Source organism: Ananas comosus, linkage group 8 (assembly GCF_001540865.1).
Source record: "Ananas comosus cultivar F153 linkage group 8, ASM154086v1, whole genome shotgun sequence".
NCBI lineage: Eukaryota > Viridiplantae > Streptophyta > Magnoliopsida > Poales > Bromeliaceae > Ananas > Ananas comosus.
This window is the reverse complement of record NC_033628.1, coordinates 13,462,254-13,485,783: the sequence shown is the minus strand read 5'-3', so window position 1 is coordinate 13,485,783 and position 23,530 is coordinate 13,462,254. Positions and strand designations below refer to the sequence as shown.

The 23,530-nt window shown below is 37.1% G+C and overlaps 3 protein-coding genes across 13 annotated transcripts; 1 reads left to right on the top strand and 2 right to left on the bottom strand.

Annotated features, from left to right (window-relative positions):
- On the bottom strand, positions 375 to 10,544 carry LOC109713905 (glycerol-3-phosphate acyltransferase, chloroplastic). Of its 8 annotated transcripts, none has more exons than XM_020238183.1 (15): positions 9,806 to 10,543; positions 9,211 to 9,308; positions 7,857 to 7,943; positions 7,613 to 7,710; positions 6,161 to 6,218; positions 5,149 to 5,250; positions 4,987 to 5,048; positions 4,760 to 4,870; positions 4,155 to 4,233; positions 2,934 to 3,062; positions 2,687 to 2,800; positions 2,370 to 2,517; positions 977 to 1,109; positions 677 to 745; positions 375 to 522 (listed from the first exon to the last, which is right to left on the bottom strand). In XM_020238183.1, the coding sequence occupies exons 1-12, from the start codon at positions 10,125 to 10,127 to the stop codon at positions 2,383 to 2,385; spliced, it is 1,395 nt and encodes a 464-aa protein (XP_020093772.1). In that variant the 5' UTR covers positions 10,128 to 10,543; the 3' UTR covers positions 375 to 522; positions 677 to 745; positions 977 to 1,109; positions 2,370 to 2,382. The 8 variants fall into 8 exon arrangements, with proteins under 8 accessions (XP_020093772.1, XP_020093775.1, XP_020093771.1 ...); XM_020238186.1 differs by having other exon boundaries at positions 379 to 589; positions 977 to 1,030; positions 9,806 to 10,544; XM_020238182.1 differs by having other exon boundaries at positions 379 to 589.
- On the top strand, positions 12,025 to 15,428 carry LOC109714560 (signal recognition particle receptor subunit beta-like). 2 transcript variants are annotated; one of them, XM_020239238.1, is made up of 7 exons: positions 12,025 to 12,189; positions 12,860 to 12,970; positions 13,470 to 13,552; positions 13,971 to 14,057; positions 14,205 to 14,353; positions 14,555 to 14,686; positions 14,831 to 15,428. In XM_020239238.1, exons 2-7 carry the CDS (start codon positions 12,862 to 12,864, stop codon positions 15,018 to 15,020), a joined length of 750 nt encoding a protein of 249 aa, XP_020094827.1. In that variant the 5' UTR covers positions 12,025 to 12,189; positions 12,860 to 12,861; the 3' UTR covers positions 15,021 to 15,428. The 2 variants fall into 2 exon arrangements, with proteins under 2 accessions (XP_020094827.1, XP_020094828.1); XM_020239239.1 differs by lacking the exon at positions 12,025 to 12,189 and having other exon boundaries at positions 12,860 to 12,951.
- On the bottom strand, positions 16,108 to 23,259 carry LOC109714395 (lysine-specific demethylase JMJ706). Of its 3 annotated transcripts, XM_020239005.1 has the most exons (12): positions 22,793 to 23,257; positions 22,630 to 22,678; positions 21,242 to 21,620; positions 20,403 to 20,559; positions 20,102 to 20,321; positions 19,895 to 19,948; positions 19,719 to 19,798; positions 19,328 to 19,605; positions 18,333 to 18,734; positions 17,909 to 18,234; positions 17,631 to 17,822; positions 16,108 to 16,914 (listed from the first exon to the last, which is right to left on the bottom strand). In XM_020239005.1, exons 3-12 carry the CDS (start codon positions 21,501 to 21,503, stop codon positions 16,540 to 16,542), a joined length of 2,346 nt encoding a protein of 781 aa, XP_020094594.1. In that variant the 5' UTR covers positions 21,504 to 21,620; positions 22,630 to 22,678; positions 22,793 to 23,257; the 3' UTR covers positions 16,108 to 16,539. The 3 variants fall into 3 exon arrangements, with proteins under 3 accessions (XP_020094594.1, XP_020094593.1, XP_020094592.1); XM_020239004.1 differs by lacking the exon at positions 22,630 to 22,678 and having other exon boundaries at positions 17,631 to 17,780; positions 22,793 to 23,259; XM_020239003.1 differs by lacking the exon at positions 22,630 to 22,678 and having other exon boundaries at positions 22,793 to 23,258.

The window sequence follows — 23,530 nt, the reverse complement described above, 5'->3', positions numbered from 1 at the left end:
GATTATATTTTTCTATTCAGGACTCACGTGATAACGTAAGCTCGAGCCGTTATGTTCGGGCCATTCAAATATGAATCCCTATTATATGCAGCGGCCCAATTTTGCTTTTATTTTAATGAGAAAAAACGCCGGGTCCCCAATATATCGAGTTAATGAACGGCTCAGCAACCATTTATTGATTGGTTGCTTGCCCACATAATATAGACACCGTAGGTGGCTGAATGATATAGTCATATAGATTACAGGTATATAGGCGGCAATCGAATATGGATTAGCTCTTACACCTTAAGCAAAAGGCATTTAATATACTGTCCATCTGTCGGTCAACCACATATGGGGAGTTGCATGCATAATCATGCAGGCAAACAAGAGAATACGGACAAGAAAAAGAATAGACTAACATACTCAATAATGACGTTAATGGGTTTGATAAGAGCTCTGCACTAACTAATATCAAATCAATAAAGAACAGTGCGAGAACGAAATGATGTACACCAACTGCTCAAGCTTTGGCGTTTATATCTGTACAGAAGGAATATGATGAGCATAATAGTGTTACCACACATTCTGAAAGGCGTAGCCTAATCCTCTACAAACAGGTTGAAACAAGTTAAATATCTGCTTGAAATTGTTGTAGAAACGGAACTCATGGCTGCAGAAACTTGCAAGTACGTACCCAGCAGATGCGCTACAGTAGCTTGCCTTGGAGAAATATGCAGTGTAAGGAAAACAAAAACATTGTTTCCTACAAAAAAAAAAAAAAAAAAAAAATTGATAGAATTTTCATCACCATGAGTTCTTTGCAAGTGAAAGAAGAACGAGGAATCTGTTCCAAACTAGTTACAAGAAAGTTGAAGTTGCAGTGTAGGGACAAAGAATCAAGACGGTGGCAACGTAAGCACTAATCTATTTGACGCTTACAACTAAGAAATAAGCGCAAAGAGCAAGGTAATTGTCTACCAGTTCTTTTTTGTACCTTGGGGAAACAATGGGAACTTTCCGCTGAAGATAGTAACAGCCTGCTTAGTTCCTTCACAAAAAGAGTTGAAACTAGAATAATATATTTGCAACGTTATGTGACTTGATAATAGCTGTCCCGAGAAACACATCTGTCAATACAGAGTATATTATCACAAAATCATGTGAATCAGATGATAAGAAACACTATGAATCAGATACAGGCACACAGCATATATGTAAACAGTTCTGAAAAATTATAAACTCTCTGAATGATGCTAACAACAGAAAAAAGTTGAGAATAACCTACAAATGCCCACAAATGGAATAATTGGAAGAACTTTGCGAGGTTCAGGAAAGGACTTCACTAGTCTTTCTTAGAGTTCAAAGTGGAACTGACACCAACTATCATTAGTAACTCCATTCCCTCTAGTTATGAATCCAGCTACAGGCTACCATTCCAGTATTATCTCAATGATATAATTTTAGTTGCACTTAAAAAAAGCAGAACAATAAATCATTGCGCTGTTGTGCCAGATCTCCTTGACTCAAGATATCACAACCTTGCCTGATGAGCCTAGGTTCTTCAAATTTTTATCATAGTCAACCTAAATATTCTCAAAACAGTTTCTAAATATGCTCACGCACCATTATCATCAGCTCCAATCCAACTGGATAATACTAGCACCTAGGCAAGAAAGGGGCCAATCACAAATGCTGAAGATACCCACTATATACAAGTGCTAGCTGACCCCCATATGATATACGAGCTGCACTCTATTCAATGCATCTTTTGTTGCCATGCACAAGTTCGGAGAAATTGAAAAAGCGGCTAATGTAGAAGCCTATAGAAAAAGACCGTAAAAATATAGAGCAAAGTATCTTTACCCCTTCGGATGAAAATACAAATGTAGATATAAACACTGGCATAGTAATCAATGCTAGGTTCAATGAGAGAATCAATTAAGCACACCAAAACATTTGGAGTTATGTTCTTAAAGTGACAAATATCGTGATATCAAAGTCTAGAGATGTCTACGTAAACAAGTTACGAGTACACTTTAGTATATACACTACTTTTTAGCAAAGTGAGGATAACAGATGTCTCAGTATCATTCAAACAAGAAAAGCAAATTTGAAATACCGGTACTGAAGGAATACAGCAAAATAGCACAATCGCTCAAGGATTAACGCATAGAAGATCCAACTGCAAAATTGTAACCAAATGCACTTAACCTTGAAACTATTATTATGAATTCACAGAAAATTTTCCACATTATATCATAACTGTTTTGTTAAAATTTCTAACTGTTTTGTTAAAATTTCTGGGTAAAAAACCTGTAGTTCAAAATTCTATGACTAAACAAGCAGAAAATAAATGAAAAAAGGAGTGAAAAATAAAAACGACAGACCTCCTGGAAAAATTTATTGCCATGGTTGTGAAAGGGAGACAACAGATGTAGATGCTTCTAGTCCTCGACAGCCATAAATAGCAGATTTGAGAACATTGTATTGCTCAGTCACTGAATTGTACAAAGCCTGTGAAAAAACCTCCTTAGCCTGCAACAGCAAATTACTTCAGTTAAGGACAGAAAGGGAATGTAAAGAATGATTAATTCAACAACTATTTGATAATAATAGTAAGTACTAAGTAATATATAACCTAGAAGCACTCGATGCCTTACACTGTTGAAATAAGAAAAAAGTACATTGAACATCTAGAATTTACCTCTTCAAGGTTCTCACAATGAGATGTAACATCTTTATAGTTCATTTCTGGAGCCACCGACATGCCAACTCCATGGAAGGAGATTGTTCTTCGCTCACCAATTTGTTTCTCAACCTAATAGCGAACAAAATGAGGAAAAAAAAGGAAAGGTTGAGAGAGAGGGGGGCCAATATCTACAAATATTAATATGGGAGAGATAGAGAGGCCAATATCTATTAAATATTAATCAACTAGCAAATGAACATACCTGTGGTGGTGGAGGCATGACCTCGTAACATAATAATGCGAGTGGATATATATGCCCAGGAACACCAGAGTGCTCTACAAGTCTTCTCATATTGTCCACTGAAGATGAATCAAATGGAGCCTGACCTTGCTTTTATCAGTACCAGTAGTATATATTATATATCAAATATGAAAATTAGAAAGCAACCATAGAGCACATAAACAGTAACAGCTTAAACACTTTGTCGGAATCAGACAATTTTATTTAATCCCAACAACTAATTTTACATTATGACGTTCTTTTTATATTTAATACAAAAAGTATTCTGTTTCTTGATTATCTTCTTGCAAGAATTGGATGTACTATATTCCCCAAATAGTAGATGGGTTTAAAGCGACGATTATGATGTCTCAAGATAAGGTCGAAGGCAGAAATATTCCAGTGACAAAAATACTACCGTTCGTAAATTGTAACAGTGCAACTATGCATGCACTAGAAGCACCATAAGCATGATATCAGATATTCTTGGGGCAGCATAGCAAAGGCAGTAATAATTAAGTGCTAGACAGTGGTAGCCAGTTGTACCGTCTGTAGAATTTCATTGACGGTGAACTGGCAGAATTCCAAACGTTGATAGCCCCAAATGTTCCAAAATGGTGTTCCCTTCCTGATGAGGGGAACATGGATTTGGAGAAACTCTTGAGATAGAATATAACACACCAAATCCAACCAACTAGTATAAGTAGCTTGCAGGCCTAAAGACCCAAAACCACTTGGCCCAGAATTCCTAAATCCAAGTCACCTATACTAGAGCCAAGAAACTTCTGATCATTTTCCAACAGGGGGCTATATGGGATATGATACATAAATTTGGATGCTCAGCTATCATCTACCAACCATCAACACCATAATGAGAGGATTGAGAACTCTTAGCAAAAGACCAGGTTTTCATTATATGATGAACTATACAAACCCAGCAACTTCACTGAGACCTCCAAAGCAACAAATGAGACTACTAAGGGTTATGTACACAACTCTCAGGTATCTAAAGAGGTAACTAACCATCACATGAAAAAATTGATCAGGCATTAAGAAGAATGCTAAAAAGATAAGTACCAAGCAGCTATAAACAAACATGTATTTTCTTAGCATAATGCTACAAAAGGAAAAAAAAAAGAAACTGAGGAAAAGAGAAAAGGGACTACAACAAATCAGGAATTATGTTCACAGACAAAAACTTACTGGAGACCATTCCCCTGTCACTGGATCCGGACGGTCTCTTCCACCACTTGGTGCAATCCATATTATTTGAGACCCACCCCTATATACATTAAGTATAAGCCAGCACGAAAGTATAAATCTAGAAATCACAGTAAAACTCTGAAGCAGGCGACAACCTCACCCAAATATCCCAAAGAGCAAGCAGAAGTCAGATGTTTAGGAAAAACACTACCTTAGAGAGTTCCAGAGGAACGCAAAAGGTTATCAATAGTTATAAATCATTTAGTAGAAAATAAAATCAAACATTAGCATGCTAAGGAAATGATCTTAAAGTTGACCAAAACTGAAGGATTCGTAGATCAACACCATATGTCATTATCGTGTAAAGAGATTCTACTCACTATTAGACCTCTATTAGATCTTCTGCTGACAGGACTGCAAGCTCTGCTGACTTTCCCCAGCAATCAAAATAATTAACCAATTTAACTTCTAATGAGGTTACTTCATAGCATCATAGTTCTAGTAATATTGCAAGCCAAAGAGGGCCATAAATGAAATGATATAAGACCATAAATGAAATGATGAACAGCTTTATTTTTTCAATCGGTATGGTGACAACAGCGTACCTTAAAAGCAAAGCCATGTCCTTAAGACTTCGAGTATTCGCTCTCCTTTTCATCTCAGTAAGTTCGGGAACATCATCCATATGCTTTTTTGAGTATACACAGATAAGATTTCTAGTGGCAAAAAAAAAAGGAAAGATGGCAGGAAGTAATAAGTATCCATCACAAAATGGCAAACAGAAAACATTGACGAGCTCCCAGCACATTAGTTAGCAAAGTATAATATAGACCTTCCCATGCTGAATGGCTTGCAAAGTGGATCACTAACAACCCTATCTCCAGCAACAAAAACCTGAAGCACAGCATTGCAATTCACGTATATCCTACTAGCAGATTACAGTTCATTAGAATTGACAACATAATATTCTGAATAAGGAAGACTTTTGGCCTACTATAGTCTCAGCAATTCGTGGATTGGTTCGTTCAAGCGACAAAGCAAAGACTGCTGGATCTGCCTCTGACTGATGGTTAGACATCAAAACAACATTGTGACCCTACAAGAGAAAAAAGAAAAAATTAGCCGCTACCATAAAGCAAGAAACTAGAAGTCATGTACAAAAAACACAGAAAAATTAGCACCGTGTACTTGATTTTTTTTTTTTATCCCACCACAAAGACACATTACATAACAAGAACATCCCCCCCCCCAACCAAAAAAGAAAAAAGAAAAAGTTGTTGACATCTTAAACTTAAATCTTCCACCATACAGCAAATAAAAAAAATATGAATTTCTTAGCACCAAAAAAAGGATAAATATTAGCATAACCAAGCAACCCATTTAAGCTGACTCAAAAAGAATGATATAAACCTCCACATTTATATTCTATTTCACTAAAATTTTCAACGAGAACAGCAATTAAAAGTAAACATTTAGTCTCAACAATTCCAATTTGGCAACAAGATGACAAATCATATCCCCCACTAAACTTTGTTGTGGGTAAGATTATTTTTAAACTAACTGCTGTCCTGTCTTTCCTCATTATTTCTTTTTACCATCAATTTTGGTCTTCCTCCCCATGGAGGCACCTTCTAGTGTAATATCTCAAGAATAGTTTCAAAATTCATAATCAGGCTGGAAATCTTGAAGGAATGGGACTCAATTAATAAAAAACATGGGCCCTGTATACATTATGAATTTAAAACTGATGAACTGTAAGAGGAAAAACATCAGTCCTTGAAATTTGAAACTAGAACCAGTAGTTCGACAGCTTCCTGCTTGGTTGTTTGGCTCATTTGGTATGTCGAGCCAAACATGAGCATCTTATTTTTAGAATAAAGCATGAGTTCAAGTGGGGATTGAGCACATTGAGGGTATAATAAAATAAAATAGCACCAGAAAAAAAGAAGAAGAGAGTACCAAGCTATCAACTCACAACATATAATCATGCCGACTACATGAATTACCTGCCGGAGCTTTTCTTCTATTTCACAGAAAAGCGAAATGTTGCCAACATAAGACTTTCTGCGCATACAAAGAGTAATACGTCATCATATTGGCCAGAAACAATAACTGGTAATTTGAATGCACACGAATGTAGAGATGTTTTGGTGTATGACAACACATAATGAGAAAAAGGCACACATGAGAACACTAAGATAGACAATAAATTTTAGCAAGCAAAAAACAAACAACAATAATATTCCTGTGTAATATTGGTTTCAGATTAGGCCCTGCTCAACAGAGAGGTTAAGTGCAAGAACTATCCTCAATGACAACAACAAAATAGCAAATGGGAATATCGCCATACGAGTTTTTATAAATGAACATATAACAACACAAATAGACCTATCTCTGCCGACAAAAGGGAAAAAATTAATAATAAGTGCATATAGAACCAGTTATTATACATAATCTCTATTATCTCAGTGTAAATAAATTCAAATATTGCCTAATTGAAAGCTATTGTAGGAATGTATGGCCACGGTGCACTGCACAATGAGTCATATTGAAACTAGTACCTAAGATAATAGTGCAGAAATTATTGCACAAGTAGTTTCTTTCCCTCACGTGACAGTCACAAACTAATTGTAGTTAGAGAACTTAATGGAAATTTTCAATTAACTGGCTGATTAAAAGAAAATAATTGTTCTCATAGTAGAATGAAGTTCTTGAACTTCGGGTGGGATGTGCAACTGAGCCAAATTTCACGTTTGGGGCTCTCTCCTACAGATAATAGTAGAGGACAAGTTAATGAAGGTTAAACAAGTCTCAGAAACATTCACAGACAAAGAAAGTGAAATTGGAAAGTTGGCCACTGACTAGGCTAAATAACATGATGACGAGTTATTAATTGCACCAAAGTGCAATTAGTCACATGTATTTAGAACTTACTAACCACCTTCTTTTTATTCCCGAAAAGAACAAGTTAGAAAGAGACATGATACTTACATAAAACAATATGTATATATATGTATATATATGTATATATATGTATATATATATGTATATATATGTATATATATATGTATATATATATATATATATGAGTTGAGCTAGAATACTCTCAAAAGCACCAAGGGGGTGGTGCTTTTGAGTTTTTAACCATTGGATGAAGAGATGTAGGGTTGAGATGATGGTGGTAGGTGGTGGTAGGTGAAATAGTGTTTGATCCAAGGAGAATTAGTAATTAAGGAGTAGATCCAAGGGCTAGAAACTTAGAAGCACCGAGGGTTTGGTGCTTCTAAAAGTATTCTAGCTCAATTCATATATACATATACATATACATATATGGCCTAACTCTATATATATATATATATATATATATATATATATATACACACATATTCAAGGCAATGAATTTGTAAAAAACCATATTTCAAGATGCAATCACTCAAATTATCATAATCTTCAATTACCTGAAATCTATCAACGGTCGAATGTAATTTTGACCAAACATGTAATAGTCGAATGGTTCTCTTATCGCTTTGTGATAAGGTGAAAAGGTAAATGGATCCTGAAAGCAATATAGAGCTTTAGTTTTACCAACACAAATAGTAACACCAATGTAGTTTTCTAACAAATGTATGTGGAAAACTGGAACTTTAAAAACATCACATGGTGTAAAGAGTCATGAAAGATTAACAAAATGAAAAGTGAAACCTCTATATCGAACAAAATACGCTCAAATGCAACAGCCATATTGGAAAGTATAATCTCCTTAGCATTGGGATGACCACCCTGCAGAACCTGACAAGCCAAAAGGTTTTTCTTAGCTACACATCATGAGCAATCTCCCACAAATAGAATGGAGAAGCTTAATTGAAATATTATCACACACTATGGACAACCAGGAGAGGATTCAAGCAACATGCTCGCTCATAAAAATTTCAAGCACATTTTAATCAGCCGCCACAAGTAAATTTCCTGCGTCATCATGCTTGCTAGTTGCTAAGTTGTATTCCAGTTAAATACATCCAAACGACTAACTACACAAAACCAAGACTTACAGAGCGTACAACTGAAACCTGTTTATGGCAGTTGTATTATATAAGCTCAGTTTAAAAAACAAAGGTAGTTAAACTGAAAAATTCTTATTGTTCAAAAGATGTTACTTCATATTTAACAATCATTCTCCTAGTAGTTGTTCCAGAATTTTAAAGCAACTCACATGTAAGAAAATCTAGATAGCATTACCTAGCCAATCTTAATAACGTTACAACATACAAAAAGGAAGTTGTGCAACTAGTCCACTACAAGCCACACATGCAAGGAAGGTGAGGTGGTATGCCAAAGAAACAACATGTCACTTTCAAAATATATAATCAGCCATATATGGCAGAGCACTAAACATGATCTGCACATGCAGTCCACAGATGTCTTGTCTAAGAAGACTTCCTATTAAGAGCCCCTATTGATCATACAGTTGTCTCATCTTGCCAAAAAATTAACATGTTTGGCTGCTAATTAGATATACATGAAAACTTATAAATATTATCATCTATTTACGCCTGTCTTCTCAGAAATCCTACATATGCCATTACTTAATGAACGTAACTCCAGAAACAGAATTTTCATTGTACTATCTTTTAGTCTTCTTCCATGAAAATGCTATGCCCGCATTGATTATTTCCCCATGCTGTATGTATTTTTCATTTCTAACCAGTTAGTTTTCCAACTCCACATGCCAAGGATATTTAACTCGAAAAACAGTGGTAAAATAAATTAGGTAACTGACGATAGAAATAGCAAGACATAATAATAAACTACAAACAAGCTTCACAGCACCTTTAAGTATACCAAGATTTTATACAAGGAGAACAGAAAAAGCAACATTTAGTAGGGCTGAACATGTGAAATCATGAACAACTATGATTAGCATACCTAGTCACTAGAGAAATAAACTATGGAAAGGTGTGAATTCATGAGCAGCTATGCTTAGCATACAGAGGCATTAGAGAAATAAACTATGGAAAGAGTACCCAAAAATATTGGCATAATAGATAACTTGATTTACCGCATTTTGGTAATTGTAATAGAGCTCTTCTAGCCCATTAGCAACATCTGAACATAGCCGTCCATTTTCAACTTCTCTTCTGATATGAGAAAGTAGCTCTGAGGAAATTTATCAATAAAGTCAAAGGAATGAAGGTTAATACACTGACTATCTCCTAACAACACAGCCTAAGCAGAATGTAAGAAGATACTGCTTTGGAATAATTATAGATAGAAAGAAACAGAATTAATAAAAGTTTCAAGACAAAAACATTAGAGGGATAATTGCAGCGATAAAAAAAAAAGCTTAAACGTATTGTCAGATATCAGACTAGATACACCCAGTAGGAAATAGAAAGTGAAGGTAATGTCCTTTTGTTTACACTCAAACCACAAGTTTTCGTTATCCAAACCTTTTCTAGAATAAATTTGAGATGATTATGATATAATAAGAGGAGGCAATGAAGGATTTGTAATTAGTAAAAACCCTGAAAAGATTTTTTTAAAAAAAATACAAAGTTCTACAATTCAAGAACCACAGCGAAAGAATATAATGAAGAAAGCAAACTATTTCGGAAAAGAGCAACAAAGCTTCCAATATTAGCAACAAGGCAAACCTTCTCCAGTTCGGGCCCTTAGAAAGGGCCTGGAATCAACCTCCTCCTCCGCCCCCTTATCCGACGCAACGAGCGCTCTCCTCCCCACGCTTCTCCAGCCCCTCCCTTCCTTAATCCCTCTCACCACAGCCTCCGCCCTTGCCCTCTCCCTCCACTTCAAGATCCCACAGGGGCATCGCCATCTACTCGATCGAAACGAGGAGCCCACGCAAATGCCGTGCCGAGAACTCGAAGAAGATGAAGCGGGACTACCGGGAATCAAGAACCACAAGCCAGGAAGAGCTCCGGCGATCTTCGGCGGAGGAGACGAAAGCGTCAGCATCGTCTTCCAAGAACGAGGCGAACGAACGCAAGATCCTTCCTCTTCCGCCCAATGAAATCGCCTCAAAAACCCTAACCCTAACCCTAACCTTAGGAAAACCCTAGAATCCTGCAGCGAGCTATGGCGGAGCGGGGAGTCGGGTAGCGAGAGAGAGAGGAAACAGCGAGCGAGAAAAAAAAGTAAAAAAAGACGAAAACGATGAAGAGGGTGAAAAGGGTTTATTTATAGCTCCGTTTCTAAAAGCTCATTGGTCCGATCTCGAGGTCTTTTTACAGAGGAACCAAAAAATCGTTTTTTCCAAATTTTTTATATTTTTATTAAATATTGATATTTTGGAGACGGGAACAAGGTAGGCGAGGGAGGGGAGGAGAGGGCCGCCAATGGCGAAGGGGCCGAGGCGCCGGGAGACACGTGGCGAGTAGATAGAGGGCCAATCACAACGGTGCGAGCTCTAAAGCACGTGCTCGGCGCGTGACCTCTGGGGCCTCGCGGACTCCCACGCGAAGAAGCGTTGGATGATTCCCGTGCGACGGTGGATGACACGTGGCACGAGCTGGGCGCGGAACATGCGGATAAGCTCAAGAGCTGAATCCGACGGTAAGGGGGCTGATGATGGCTTCTCAGCCGTCGGATTGAAGCTCTGTCACAATCCATTGCCGCACGGAACCTAACTTCCAATCATGCGATGGGACAAATTTGTCACTATTTATAAACAAGGATAAACTATAATAATAATAGGAATAGGAATGATTGAAGGTTCACCTCAACAAGGGAAAGAAATTAAAAAAGAGCCTAAATTACCAAAAAATTCTCTGCACTAAAACATTTGTTTTAATTATTTAGCTGCATTAAAATAATTATTCTTTTGCATTGGGCAATAGCTATAAAATTCTAAGATAATTATTAAATTCAGTCGTAAAACTTTATAAAAATAAATCAGCCCATAAAGATAGTTATTATAATTAATATAATAGAATCATATAAATTAAATAAAATTATTCGATAAACAGTTAATTTTGATAATATATAAAACAAAATTTGTCTGTTTTTTAGTTGTAAATTAGATAGTTGTTGGATTGTGAAACAATGTAATACATAAATTTATTTCTGGAAAATTTACAATCTAATTCGTTGATTATTTCAAATGTTTAGATTTACTTGCTTTAATTTTTAACTTAGAAGAGAACTTTTTTTTTTAGAGGTAGATAATAGATTACCCGTTTTATTTATTTCATTTAGAAATAAATTTAACTAGAAATATGAATCAATTAGAATTCAAACTTGGCCACACAAATCAGCTCCTAGCCCAACTATGAAGGAAGTAGTGGAAGATTATTCCAATGCACCTGCAGCATCATTCATTTATTTTAAAATTTTATTTTCAAATCTAACATTAAAAAATGCTCCTCATATGCCTACAAATCTAACAACTGCATGAAAAATTTAAAAAAAAAACACACGATTTTTATAGTTTTAATATTAAAGAAAGAATTATTAAGATTAACATAAAAATTGAATAAATTAGATATAAGATTAACATTTACTTTTTAGATTTACAGTTAGCACTAGTCTTTAATATAATACATATTTATGTTTTATGATATCTAAATATTTATTAGTCAATTAAAAGATTTCTAAATAATAATCTTTTAAAATGTATATTTTTTTATATCTTAATTTTTTTTAGTATTATATATTATATTTATACAATTAGACTATCTTCAAATTACTTACTTTTAAAAAATTCTTATATATAAATAAATTATATCATAAATTATTAATATATACCTTTATTACATTAAAATATAATTAAAAAAAGCTGTGAACCGGGTGCAACCCACGTCTTCCACGTGGTGGCCATCAACACCGCTCCCCATTAGAATTTTCGACTTCCTCTCTCTCTCTCTCTCTCTCTCCTCCGCGAACCCTCGAAACCCACCCCTCGCCTCCGATTCCAAACTCTCTCTCTCTCTCTCTCTCAACGCCATTGTTGAGGTTCTTCGTTGCTCATCGCGCGATTATTCGCCCTTTCGTGCTCTCCGTTTCTCGAGTCTCTGAGCAGGTGAAGTAGATGTTGCTTTTTTACTCTTCTTTTATGCGATATCTACTTATTTTTTTGGGTAATTTCTAGATCTAGTCATCTCGTTCTGTTTTTTTTGGGTGGGGCTTAATCCGGAGGTAGTGGTGGGTTAGATCTATTTGTAAATCATTTTTCTTTGTTTAATTTGGTCTTTGTGTTTTTCCATTTAAGACGAGGAAAATGTTTTGGGACTAAGTTGAAGTATTGGGATCGTACGGTGATGATCCATACATTTTAATTTATCTCAGTGTTTTTGTCATTGTAAGCTGTGGATATTATATGAAAGAAATCGAAAACTTTCGAAAAGCGTTATTTAATGTGAAGATTACTGTAAAAAAAGAGCATGTAGAACATCTTTAGGGAGTGAAGTAATTATGTGAGCATGAATTAGTAAAATAACAAGAACTATTATAGTAGGATTGAGAATGAACTACCGAAATATATGCTTAGAAACCGTAGTCTGTTCTGCTTCGTACATTTCTATGCCGCATTTCATTTTGCAACTGCTACGTCTCACTTGGTTTTTCAATCCACATGTGTAATATCTCACCCTAGTCTCTGAAATACTAGTGAAATTTCAGGTACAATTTACGTGAGTTCGCTATTTATTGGTGTATGTTGTGTTTTAATACTTGCTTTGCTCACGCTGCAGTTATGGATCAGTGGATATCTCAAATTGAACAATGGATTCGCCGACAGCCCGTTGAGCAGATCTATGTTGCTGTCGCTGTTCTGGCATTAACAGTTGTACTCTTTGTCCTTTGTAAGATTGTTGTACCTACTGTTCTATACTATGCCTTCATTTGGTGGGTTAATACTTAATTGTTTTGAGTATCGACGGATGGCCTTTTTGGTAGAATTTATTTTAATTATAGAATTTCTTGGTGAGATCAGCGTAACATGTTCATAGAGTAGTTGAGCTAAAATTAGTTAATTCTGAAGTATGAAGTTTTTTCTGAAATTGATATGGAGACATAATGATGCTTACTAGGCTTGCAGATATTAGGCAGAGTTATATAAAAGATGGGACTCAGATTCCTTTAGATTGACCCGAAACTGGCGGTAGTTTTTTGGAAAAATGATTCTAAATTTTTTCCTGCAAAATGTTTCGAGAAAGGAGATTTCTTTAAGTGTGTTGTTGAATGTAGCCTGCTACTGGATCTTGTTAGGATTTTAAATATATAGGTTCCTGTTAGCTTATGTCAGAGATGTGAATTTAATGAACAGTATCTAATTATTGATCTGTGGCTTTCCTTTATCAGTCTCGTTGCTGAAAACCTCGAAATCTAACACCATGGTGCTTGCGGGGCTAAGTGGCAGCGGAAAAACTATTCTCTTCTACCAGGTATTGCCAGGTATTCATCTGTGTTCCAGTAGATACCTGTCTTAGAAGCCTCTTGGTTTTATGAGGCAAGTACTAATATATTGACGCTACACCTTGCAAATTACCACATTAATAACTAAGAATATCAAACCTGGCTGCCTGCTGAATGTATTATTGCTTGGAGTCGAGAATTTCTATACATTCATCGTTATTCCTGGCGTCTGAGCATGGGTGTATAATATTAAAACTGGTAATTCAAATTCCAAGTGTTAGCACTTGTAGAAACATGAACGTGACAGGCACTCTACTTTCTAGTATGTATGTTCCATTAGCAAGAAGTGCAAGCACTGTTACTAATTTTTGATAGTGTTCAGATGGACAATCAGTTTGCTTGTTAGTTAATTTGCTGAATAACTTTGTGTACTTTTTTGTATGCTAGCTTCGTGATGGATCTCCACATCAAGGTACTGTAACTTCAATGGAACCAAATGATGGTACTTTCGTGCTGCATTCTGAACTAGGAAAGGTAAGATTTTCTGATATATTACAATTTGACGTATGCTGAGAGAATGATACTGCTATATCTAATGCTGCCTCTCCAGTCTATATTTCAATGGTTAATGAAAACAGTATTAGCTATACGCTGATTATCGAACTATCATTCTTCTTGCAGAAGGGCAAAATTAAACCCGTACATTTAGTTGATGTTCCTGGACATTCAAGGCTCAAGCCCAAGCTTGATGAATTCTTGCCTAATGCTGCTGGTCTCATTTTTGTTGTGGATGCTCTAGATTTCTTGCCAAATTGTCGGCCTGCTGCAGAGTAATTTAATTGCCTTTTTTCTAACTAAAAATTGTACCTTACTGATTTTAGAGTAGATGCTTGTACTGCCCTATTGCACGATGGCTTCTTAGATTACTATCTGACACAGTATGATCAGTTTGTGCATAAGCTATTATGCTGGTATATTAACTTAGATAATTACTCCTTGCGCTTGTTTTAACTCTCTTTCATATGTGGAAGGTACTTGTATGATATTTTGACCAAGTCAAGTGTAGTGAAGAAGAGAATCCCTGTCCTTATTCTATGTAACAAGACGGATAAAGTAACAGCTCACTCTAAGGAGTTCATTAGGAAACAATTGGAGAAGGAAATGTAAGACTTCGGATTTTTATCGTTTGTTCTATATTTCCATCTATTGTATGGCACAACACAGCACTAAATTAATATTGCAGTTATAACCACTTATTTAGGTTCATGGTACTATACCAGCAATACGTTGTTTGCTTTGTTTTGCAGAGACAAGCTTCGCACTTCAAGGAATGCAATATCTACTGCCGATATTAGTGATGAGTTCATGCTGGGGGTTCCTGGAGAACCTTTCACCTTCGAACAATGCCGAAACAAGGTGACGGTGGCCGAGGCATCAGGCCTCACTAGTGAGGTATCACAGGTCGAGCAGTTCATCAGAGAGCATGTCAAGCCTTGAAAAGGGTTTGGTCTCTCTTTGCAAAGGGAGCGTTTCTGTACTCTATGCTTTTAAGCAGCTTTTTACTACTGCTTTTGAAGTTTCTTGATTGATTGAGATTCCTTGAGAAGTGTCGAGTAGTTATGCTGGTCTTGGACGTTAGTGGTTAGACGTTTTCTTTCCAGTTTATCATGCTTTGCTGCCTAATGTGTTATGAGCTGATTTTTTTTGTCATTTTTGTTATATGTGGAGGCGGCAACCTAATCTAGTGTGAACTAACAAAGAGAGAATTTAGTACTAAAGTGGCTCAGGACGAATTACTACGATACGTGCATTCAAATGTAATCTTCTGATTGCTAGTGTCTGCATTGAATTGTCTTTCATAACTGGTCTAAGATTCTGGAGCACGCAATGATTGGTTTTTTATCATATTATCCACAGTAGATCTAAGGTCTTGCTCTTGCTCAATGGCTGTAACTCATGCTCTCGCTCCTTTGCCGCTATGCAGTTCTTGATAGCTTTTCATTCCTTACTATCAATTAATTGTGTATTAACTCAATATTACCAGTTTTATAATCATAACAGTTATGCTTCAACTTTTCTATTGCATTTTCGTTCTTAAGGTTCCGCTTACTAGCTTATCTAGTTCTTGGGTTGGCTTAGTAGTGCACTGTTGAAGCATCATAGTTCTATTAAATGTGATAACATAAGCATTCTTTCATAGTAGCGCTCTCAATTTAGATCAGTAATTAAATATTAACCACATGTACTGTTGAATATGTATATCATATTGCACGCTGCAGTAGTTACTAATGGGCTAAATGGCCAGTGCAGGCAGGGAACATCCTAGATTATCACAATAATCCAACATCACCACATGCCGAACACATTAATATCTTAAATCACAGAATTATTAATATCACCTACTACAGAAAATATACTACATTTTAGAGCTTGTAAGAAATTATAGAACACGAGGGGAATCAGAGAAAACAATTTCCCGTGTCTTGTCTCATGTAGTATCTGCCTTCTATTGGTACTCCTGTTTCGTCTACTTTTCCTAGACATATCACTAAATATAAGAACACTACTCAGTTAAGACAGTTAATATTCCACAATTTCCTCACAATCATTTTAAACATCAAAAAAGTATAACAAACTGCATGAAAGAATTGTAGAAATTAAACAGGAATGTGGTTAGACTGGAATTCATGGAGAATGTTGTGAAGCCAATCTACATGAATGAAACAACAAATTTACAGCTAGTACAAATTCTCCGCAAAGAATTTGCAGGGTCCTCTGCTCCAAGGGCTAAATGAAAATGAAAAGAAAAAAAGATGAAAGGGAAGAAACTGCGGCAGAGAACCGTAAGAATCCAGCCGTGCAAGAACCTCAATTCGAGGGCTCGCACAAAGAATCGGACTACACGAATCATTACCTGTTCTAAACTCACCCCTGTTAACCAATCTTTGCATCTCTCTGCTTTCTGTTGTTAGAGTGAAGTTAAATTTTCCTGTGGTTAGAATCAATCAACTATGCTTTAATACAAAGCATGCCCACTGATAGATTTTGTGGAGGGACCCTTAACTTTCAAGCGCTTTGGCCCGAGCTCTATGGAAGGTGATTCTCTAGGTAGCTCCCCTCTGTTAAATCTGACACTGTTTTCACTCTTACTGGCCTCATCATCGTTAGTGAGCTTGACTTCTGACAATTCTTGCTTAATCTTCCTGGATATTGGGAAAGCTCCGCCTTTCCAGCTTCTAGAAGCAGTTTCAAAATTCTGCCTAGAATTAGTAGCTGGAACAGAGCAATGATCCGATGTTTCCCGAACGGATTCCGATGTTTCCTGAATGGATTCTGATTGCAAACGTACATGTCTTACGTCAGGGTAGGCCTTCCTCAATCGTTTGAATGCCTAGTACAGCAATGCTTCAAGTTAAATGGGATTATGAAACTTAATTGTAAATGACATAGACGACCGAAAAGAAATGAAAGAACTAAGCCTTCAACACCAAAAAAAAAAAAAACTCAATTCATCATAACATTGTGTTTGGTTTTTATAACAAGATCTGGAAAATACAAATCTGTACGGTCTTATGAAGGTAGTTTTCCAGGTCTTGTGAATGCAGAAGAAAGAAGAATAAGTATTACCACACGAAGAAGATTGACAATGCAGTTTCACATCAGATAAAATTGGAGATTCTAGAAAGAGGGCAAAATAAATGACCTGGTTTAGCTATATCATGGAAAGTTACAACTATATTAATTTAAGCAGCTTAAGCTCATTAATATTTAATACTGCAGAGTCCAAATAGCTACAGATGTGATCAGAAAGATAATCCCCAGGAAAAATAAAGTCTTGGTTATCATAGATGCAATCCTAAAAAATAATTATATGAAAGATAGACCAGAAAATAGTAATTCATAAAATTGGTGCACGCATGCCTTACTCAAAAACTGATATGAAGGGTAAACTACGTCTGGGTAGGATTGAAAGAACCTAAATTTTATTTAAAGAGAAGATTCAAAATGTTACAGCATGACCTCCCAGGCAACATTTTATAGTCATTTAACCAGTTTATAGGACCAAGTCAAACAGATATATGAACCTAGTGAATTTTTGTGCTATACCTGGCGATAAGTCGAGTTTGGTACCGTTACGTCACCAATAGAACTTCTCCCAACATTAGTGGTCCTGCGCTTTATGCGAAAAACTTCAGAGTCAGAATCATCACTGCCTTCCATAGCTGAACTATCATGAGAACAAATGCTCTGCGGACACTTTGCAACAGAAAAATTGCGTCTAACAGAATTAGTATGCGCCTGCACAATAAGCTGGAAGGTTAAATACCAAATTTTGAAATGTAAGGTAAAAAAGCCAAATAAATAATTGAGAAGCAAACCCTTACATCACTAAATGAAGAACTCTCATCTAGTCCAAAAGATGTTGTTATTGTTGATCCAGCAGGAGAAGGTTTGTTAACACATTCTCCTTTGTAAATGCTATCATTTGGGAGCCTGGCTTCAATTTTAGTCTCACAATACGGGCTGTATCCTTCAGTACCAGTACAAAAGAACGGGTCAGCCAGTTGAGACAAGCCATTACCACGATGTACTTCATCCAATATGCCTTCTTCCAGCTCAAATTTTTGTGCCAAAGCTTCCATCTCCAGTATGTTCTCCCTTACAAAGATTATCCTATTACACTTGCAAGGGCAGCTCAGTAGTTTTTGCTCTGTATTGCACCAATAAGGACAATCAAGTCAAATAGCTATAGCACGAAGTGAAGGAAGATAAAGGAAAATAACTACAAAAAAAAAGGCTTTTCCTTACCATGGCGGAGGCAAGTAGGGTCTAAAATGCAGTTGCATTTAACATAAGCAACATAGCAATCACGTCGGCAAATGCTACACAGTAAAGTCGAATGAACATCCGACTTGTACTCTATCTGAGCGCCCATTTTCACAATGAGCCAACGAGCACGGTGCTGGAAGCGCATTAACTCTACAAAAGAAACCTTGACAGATTTTTGGGACAAGAATTCTTCAGGTGGGGCCAGAACTTTATAACCAGGATTTGATACTTTGCAAGAAAGCAGCATTGCTTCCGTGCAAAGGAGTTCCTCGTAAGGGAGCAAGGGAGTCCTGTTAAGAAGGGCATAGCGTTGGCTAGCCACAGCACCCAAAGGGAACCAATCACCAATAGCAAAATTCACTGCCTCGCCACAATTGAAACCTGGTAAGCACCACACAACAAGGTAGATACGTGTAAGCAACCGAGCACATGTACTGAAAAGTATTAGCCAAATATTTGGGAAACAAAATTTGGAGACTTTGATGTGATGCATGGTGAAAAGAGCTTCTGGGCCATAATCAGAAGCTCTAAACATGTTAAAATAAGTTTCTAGGCCCAAAATCAGAAGCTCCAAATTGGAGCTTCTGGTTCTATAGCTGCTGTATCTGTTGGAGGATTGATTTTTAGTACCTGCACTTCTGCTTTTTGCAGGAGCCACCACCGTTAGTGTTTGGCAAATAGATGAGACGGCGAACAAAATGATATTCTAGCCCAAAAACAAAGCTTCTGGGAGGAAGTTTGTGGGATTCTAGTGTAGTGCTTCAGCAGCACTTAATTGAACAGCAGTCCAACACACTACACAAGGGCCATAGAGGCCCTTAAAGAAAAAGCTCTTGGTTCTTTCTCAAATAGATCTAGTCAGATGGCACTTTTGCGAAAGGTCCATGTGCGCCAAACAGGCCCTATCACGAACCAGGATGCATAGGAATTACAAAAATAGCATACTATAAATCAACAAATCTGATGCATCCTACCATGACTAAAGCCTGCATGATAAGCGCGAGGAAAGGTGATGACAAACTCCCCAGGTTTCTGCACAGCTTTATAAACAGGAACGCCATTTTCCAACAGTACATTTGGAGGAAACATTGTAGTCTTTCCCAAGAGAACATCAAATGCAGCATCATCTCCTTCACCGGACAACATATCCTGATTGTATACGTGCTCCCGTACCACTTTCTCAAAACCTGGAGCTGCATGGCCTGGAACCCCGTACCATGTTTTAAATGCTCCACAGTGATGATAATTTATGCTGTTTTGAAACAATTCACACTCTTGAAGTCAACAAATTTTCTTTTTTTTTCTTAAATAAGATAGGAACAGTAGAAAAAATAAAACCATGGTTACGATCCAGAAGCTGTATACCTGTATAAGTAGTGATCTTCCACATGCCAAGCAAACATACTAAAGAGCATTCCAATATAAAGCATTGGATCTGTTACTCCCTGAATTGGAACAGAAATTAAATCAAGATGCAAAATAATATGGACAAGAAAGAACGGCTGCCAATAAATACAGAAGAGGACCAAAGGTTTACTCACTGGAATTGCCATTCGCAGAAGTCGCAGTACAGATTTTGGGAGACGAGAAAGCCTCTGCACTTGAGATAAAAGTTAATTAGATTATTCTGAAGTACTAAGTTCTTACGATTAAGAAACAGGCTAAAAAAGTATACAGAATAGGTTGGTTAGTTAAGAAGATCATATAAGCACGATTGCAAATAAGCACAAGAACTATTCAATTATCACCTTCAGATTCCACTTGCTTTTCCCTAGTCGATCAGTTGGAGAACATGAGAAGGCACTACCATCAATATCACAAGCATATTCAACCGAGTCCATCTTGCCGAAAGCAATCTCATGCCAAAATTCTTCTTCCAAGAACCTAGATGGGAGGGACCCAGTACTAGAATATCTTCGAGCAAATACTTTGTTTGCCATTTTCTCAAAATCCCGGAAAGTATATTTTCTGAAAAAGGCATGGCAAATATCAAAGAATGATAGTATTTGTAAATTGATTTATGTAGAAAATTTCAAGCCAATGACAAACCTTCCACTCATGAAGAAAGATATTTTGTCATCTGCGTCCCACTCAGAAAGACGAAGAGGTTGAACTCTGGTGCTAAATTTAAATCCAGCTTGTTCCTTCATCAGTACGGCACCAGCTGGAACAGAAGCACTTATGGGGGAAACTATCTTGCATATACCTAAAGCAGGCATCAAAGTTCAGATTTAATATGTAGAGATAACTAATCAGTTAGATTTCAACTAATGAAACTATGAAATAGACGCAAATTTGACCAGTAGAATCAAGACTGCTTCACAAGTGTAAACCAATATAAATCACTGTTAGTATGCATGTGAGCTGTGTTCACATAGGACATAACAAGTAACAGATAACTGGAGATTCCTTAACAGTTGATTTTTTTTTTTTTTTGGGTGACTGTATTTACACTTAAAATTGGAATTAGACAGGAAGAAAAAAGGAGTAGATAACAATAGACACAAAAAGGCAAGTGATCAAAATAGGCTATTATTGATCCATCAAATTGGTAATAATTCAGCTTTGCCTGGAAACAAAACATAAATAGAACTTAAGAGACATGAAAGATACTTTATGATAACATGCATGAATTCACTTAATATAGCATGTGCATACCTACAACTCTTATCTTTCACAGAAACTTAAGTGCACACTTTTAGGTCCGTTAGTTTTCACATGTCAAATAACTTTGTAAGAAATTTAATACACCCATGTGGCCTAAGCAATGCCTATGAAATTAACCCACAGTGAAGACCAAAAAGGTTTACATGACAAAGAAACCAAATGCACTGCTACTATCAACATCGCATTTTGGCATAAAACAAAACAAGAAGCACAAGCCATACCATATTTTGCCGCAGTAGGAGCAATCTTTTGGAGATAATCTAATGGATCCTCAAACTCCTCTTTTGAGGGGCAGAATACAGGACACTCTGGTATCTTTTCAATCCAGTTCAAGTTAGACAAATCAAACTTTTCCACCTTGTGCTTCGAAAAGGCATCTTTTGCATAACCACTGCCCTGAGAAAATGCACCAAAATTTCCATGCAAACGTATACCACAAGAAGTGGAAGCTTTTAAAGCATCTCCTCCACTTCTAGCCATCATATTTGTAACATCAGCAGCTTCAGCTACAATAGCAACTCTCGATAGCTGAAGCCTTTGGTGTTTTGAAGCCTCTAACCTAGTTCCAACTTCCCTAGGAATACAAGGCCTCCCCTCCACCTATAAAGAGAAAGAAACAAACAAGCTCAACAAAATATATTGCCAATATCAAAGTCAAAAGCAACCAGATATTTTGCCAATATCAAAGTCAAATCGCAAAGAAAAAAGATACTATTTTAGTAGCTGAGCAAGTAAAGGCAAGTTTTATTTTCCCCTAATTTGTCCTCCAAATCTACCGCTACATGTATTGCGGTTGTTCAGATGATTATCATGCAGCCTTTGTCCCCGACCAACAACATGCAACAAGTGTTAATAACACAGCATTTATCCAAATGGCAAACCTTGAAAAAGGAAATGCCCACTAAATTTAGTTTTATCACGGTTTAATCATATAAAAAAAAATACAGATATTGCTGTTAGCATGCTAAAAATTTAAGTCGTGATGAAAAGTTTCCGCAAGTCAGAATCTCCAAATTGACGGAACGAAAAGAATTCCTCGACATTCGAATTGAATAACAGAATTATTACAACGAGTCCCAATTTCCTTACAGAATGTACTACGAAAGGCAAACGAGAAGAAATTACGGCACGGCGACTTAGTATTTGGGTATAAAAGAGGTAAAAACTCTATCTAGATGTTTGATTGATAACTACATGAATATATCTTCTTTAAGAACTGCTAAAGAAAACAGGCATGTGCTGTAAAACATATATATATATGTATAAAGAATCAGAAACAAACACGATGAACCAGTAGAGAAAGAATTTATTCCTTGCCATAATATAGGGTATAAAATGAGATTCCAGCGGTACTTATCACGGCATTGTGCTCAAATTAAATCCCTAAAGTATTCTCGTAATAACACTTTACAAGGGAAGCGTACTAATTTTTATGCGTTGTTCCAACTCAGATTTTGTACGTCCTCAAGAATTACAGGAAAAAGTAGTAAGCAAAGAAATATATATAGGCATGAGGATTTTTCTTCTTTTATCCATGCAAGATAGCACAGGTCAAAAAACGAAAAAATTATAAAAGGAAAGAAAGCGAAAACTCCGTCGTATTCCTAACCGCTTATAAAGAACCCAACCCCGGGCTATGCCAAAACAAGAAAATAAACCTGAAATAAATAGGAAAAAGGTCAAGAATCGAGAGAAAGATCGAGGAGGAGGAAATTATAGTAGGAAACAAGGAGAAAAGAGGAAGGAATTTGAGGAGATCTCGGATTGCTTACCATCTCATCCCGATCGCGGATCGGCGACTCCCCCAACCGCACCTCCCCCGCGAATTCCGAACCCTAAAAGCCCGAATCGGAGGGGGGAGACCGAAGAACGCCCCGCATTACCCTCCACGCCCCAAATCGCGACGAGATCCGAAGCTTCGCCCCGCCACGGCAACGTCGCGCGAAACCCTCGCTTAGAAGAATCCCGGACCCCCGGATTCGACGCCCGAGGCGAAAGGCGAGGAGGGTAAACGGAGTATACTGGTTTCCCGGCGACGGTAAGGGGTTTCCCGGCGACGAGAGTGGGTTTCCCGGCTAGGGGAAAGGGGGACGATGAGGGGGTGAACGGTGAAATGGGGGAACAGTGCGAAACGGGGAAGGAGAGCCTTGGTGAAACGGGAAAGGAAAAGAGCGGTTTGATTATATATTACGGAATTAAAAAATGGATTAAAAAATTGGCGAATGGGAGAGGAGAGAGAGCGCGCGAGAGGAAAGAGAGAGAGAGAGGTAGTTGTTGGGCGGGTCGACCAAACTCAGCCCTAACGGGACCGCGTTTCTCATCCCCTCGGTCTTACTGTGAAATTACGAATATGCCCCTACGTCTTCTGCAGTCTCTGCTGATGTTGAGTTGACGTCGGCCTACGGTGGATGCCTTCGGATTTAGCGGAAGAAATTGTCGTCGGGACCTCAAACACTAGATCAGTAGTTTTCTTTTCTCTTTCTCTCTCTCTATATAACCTCACATGTGAG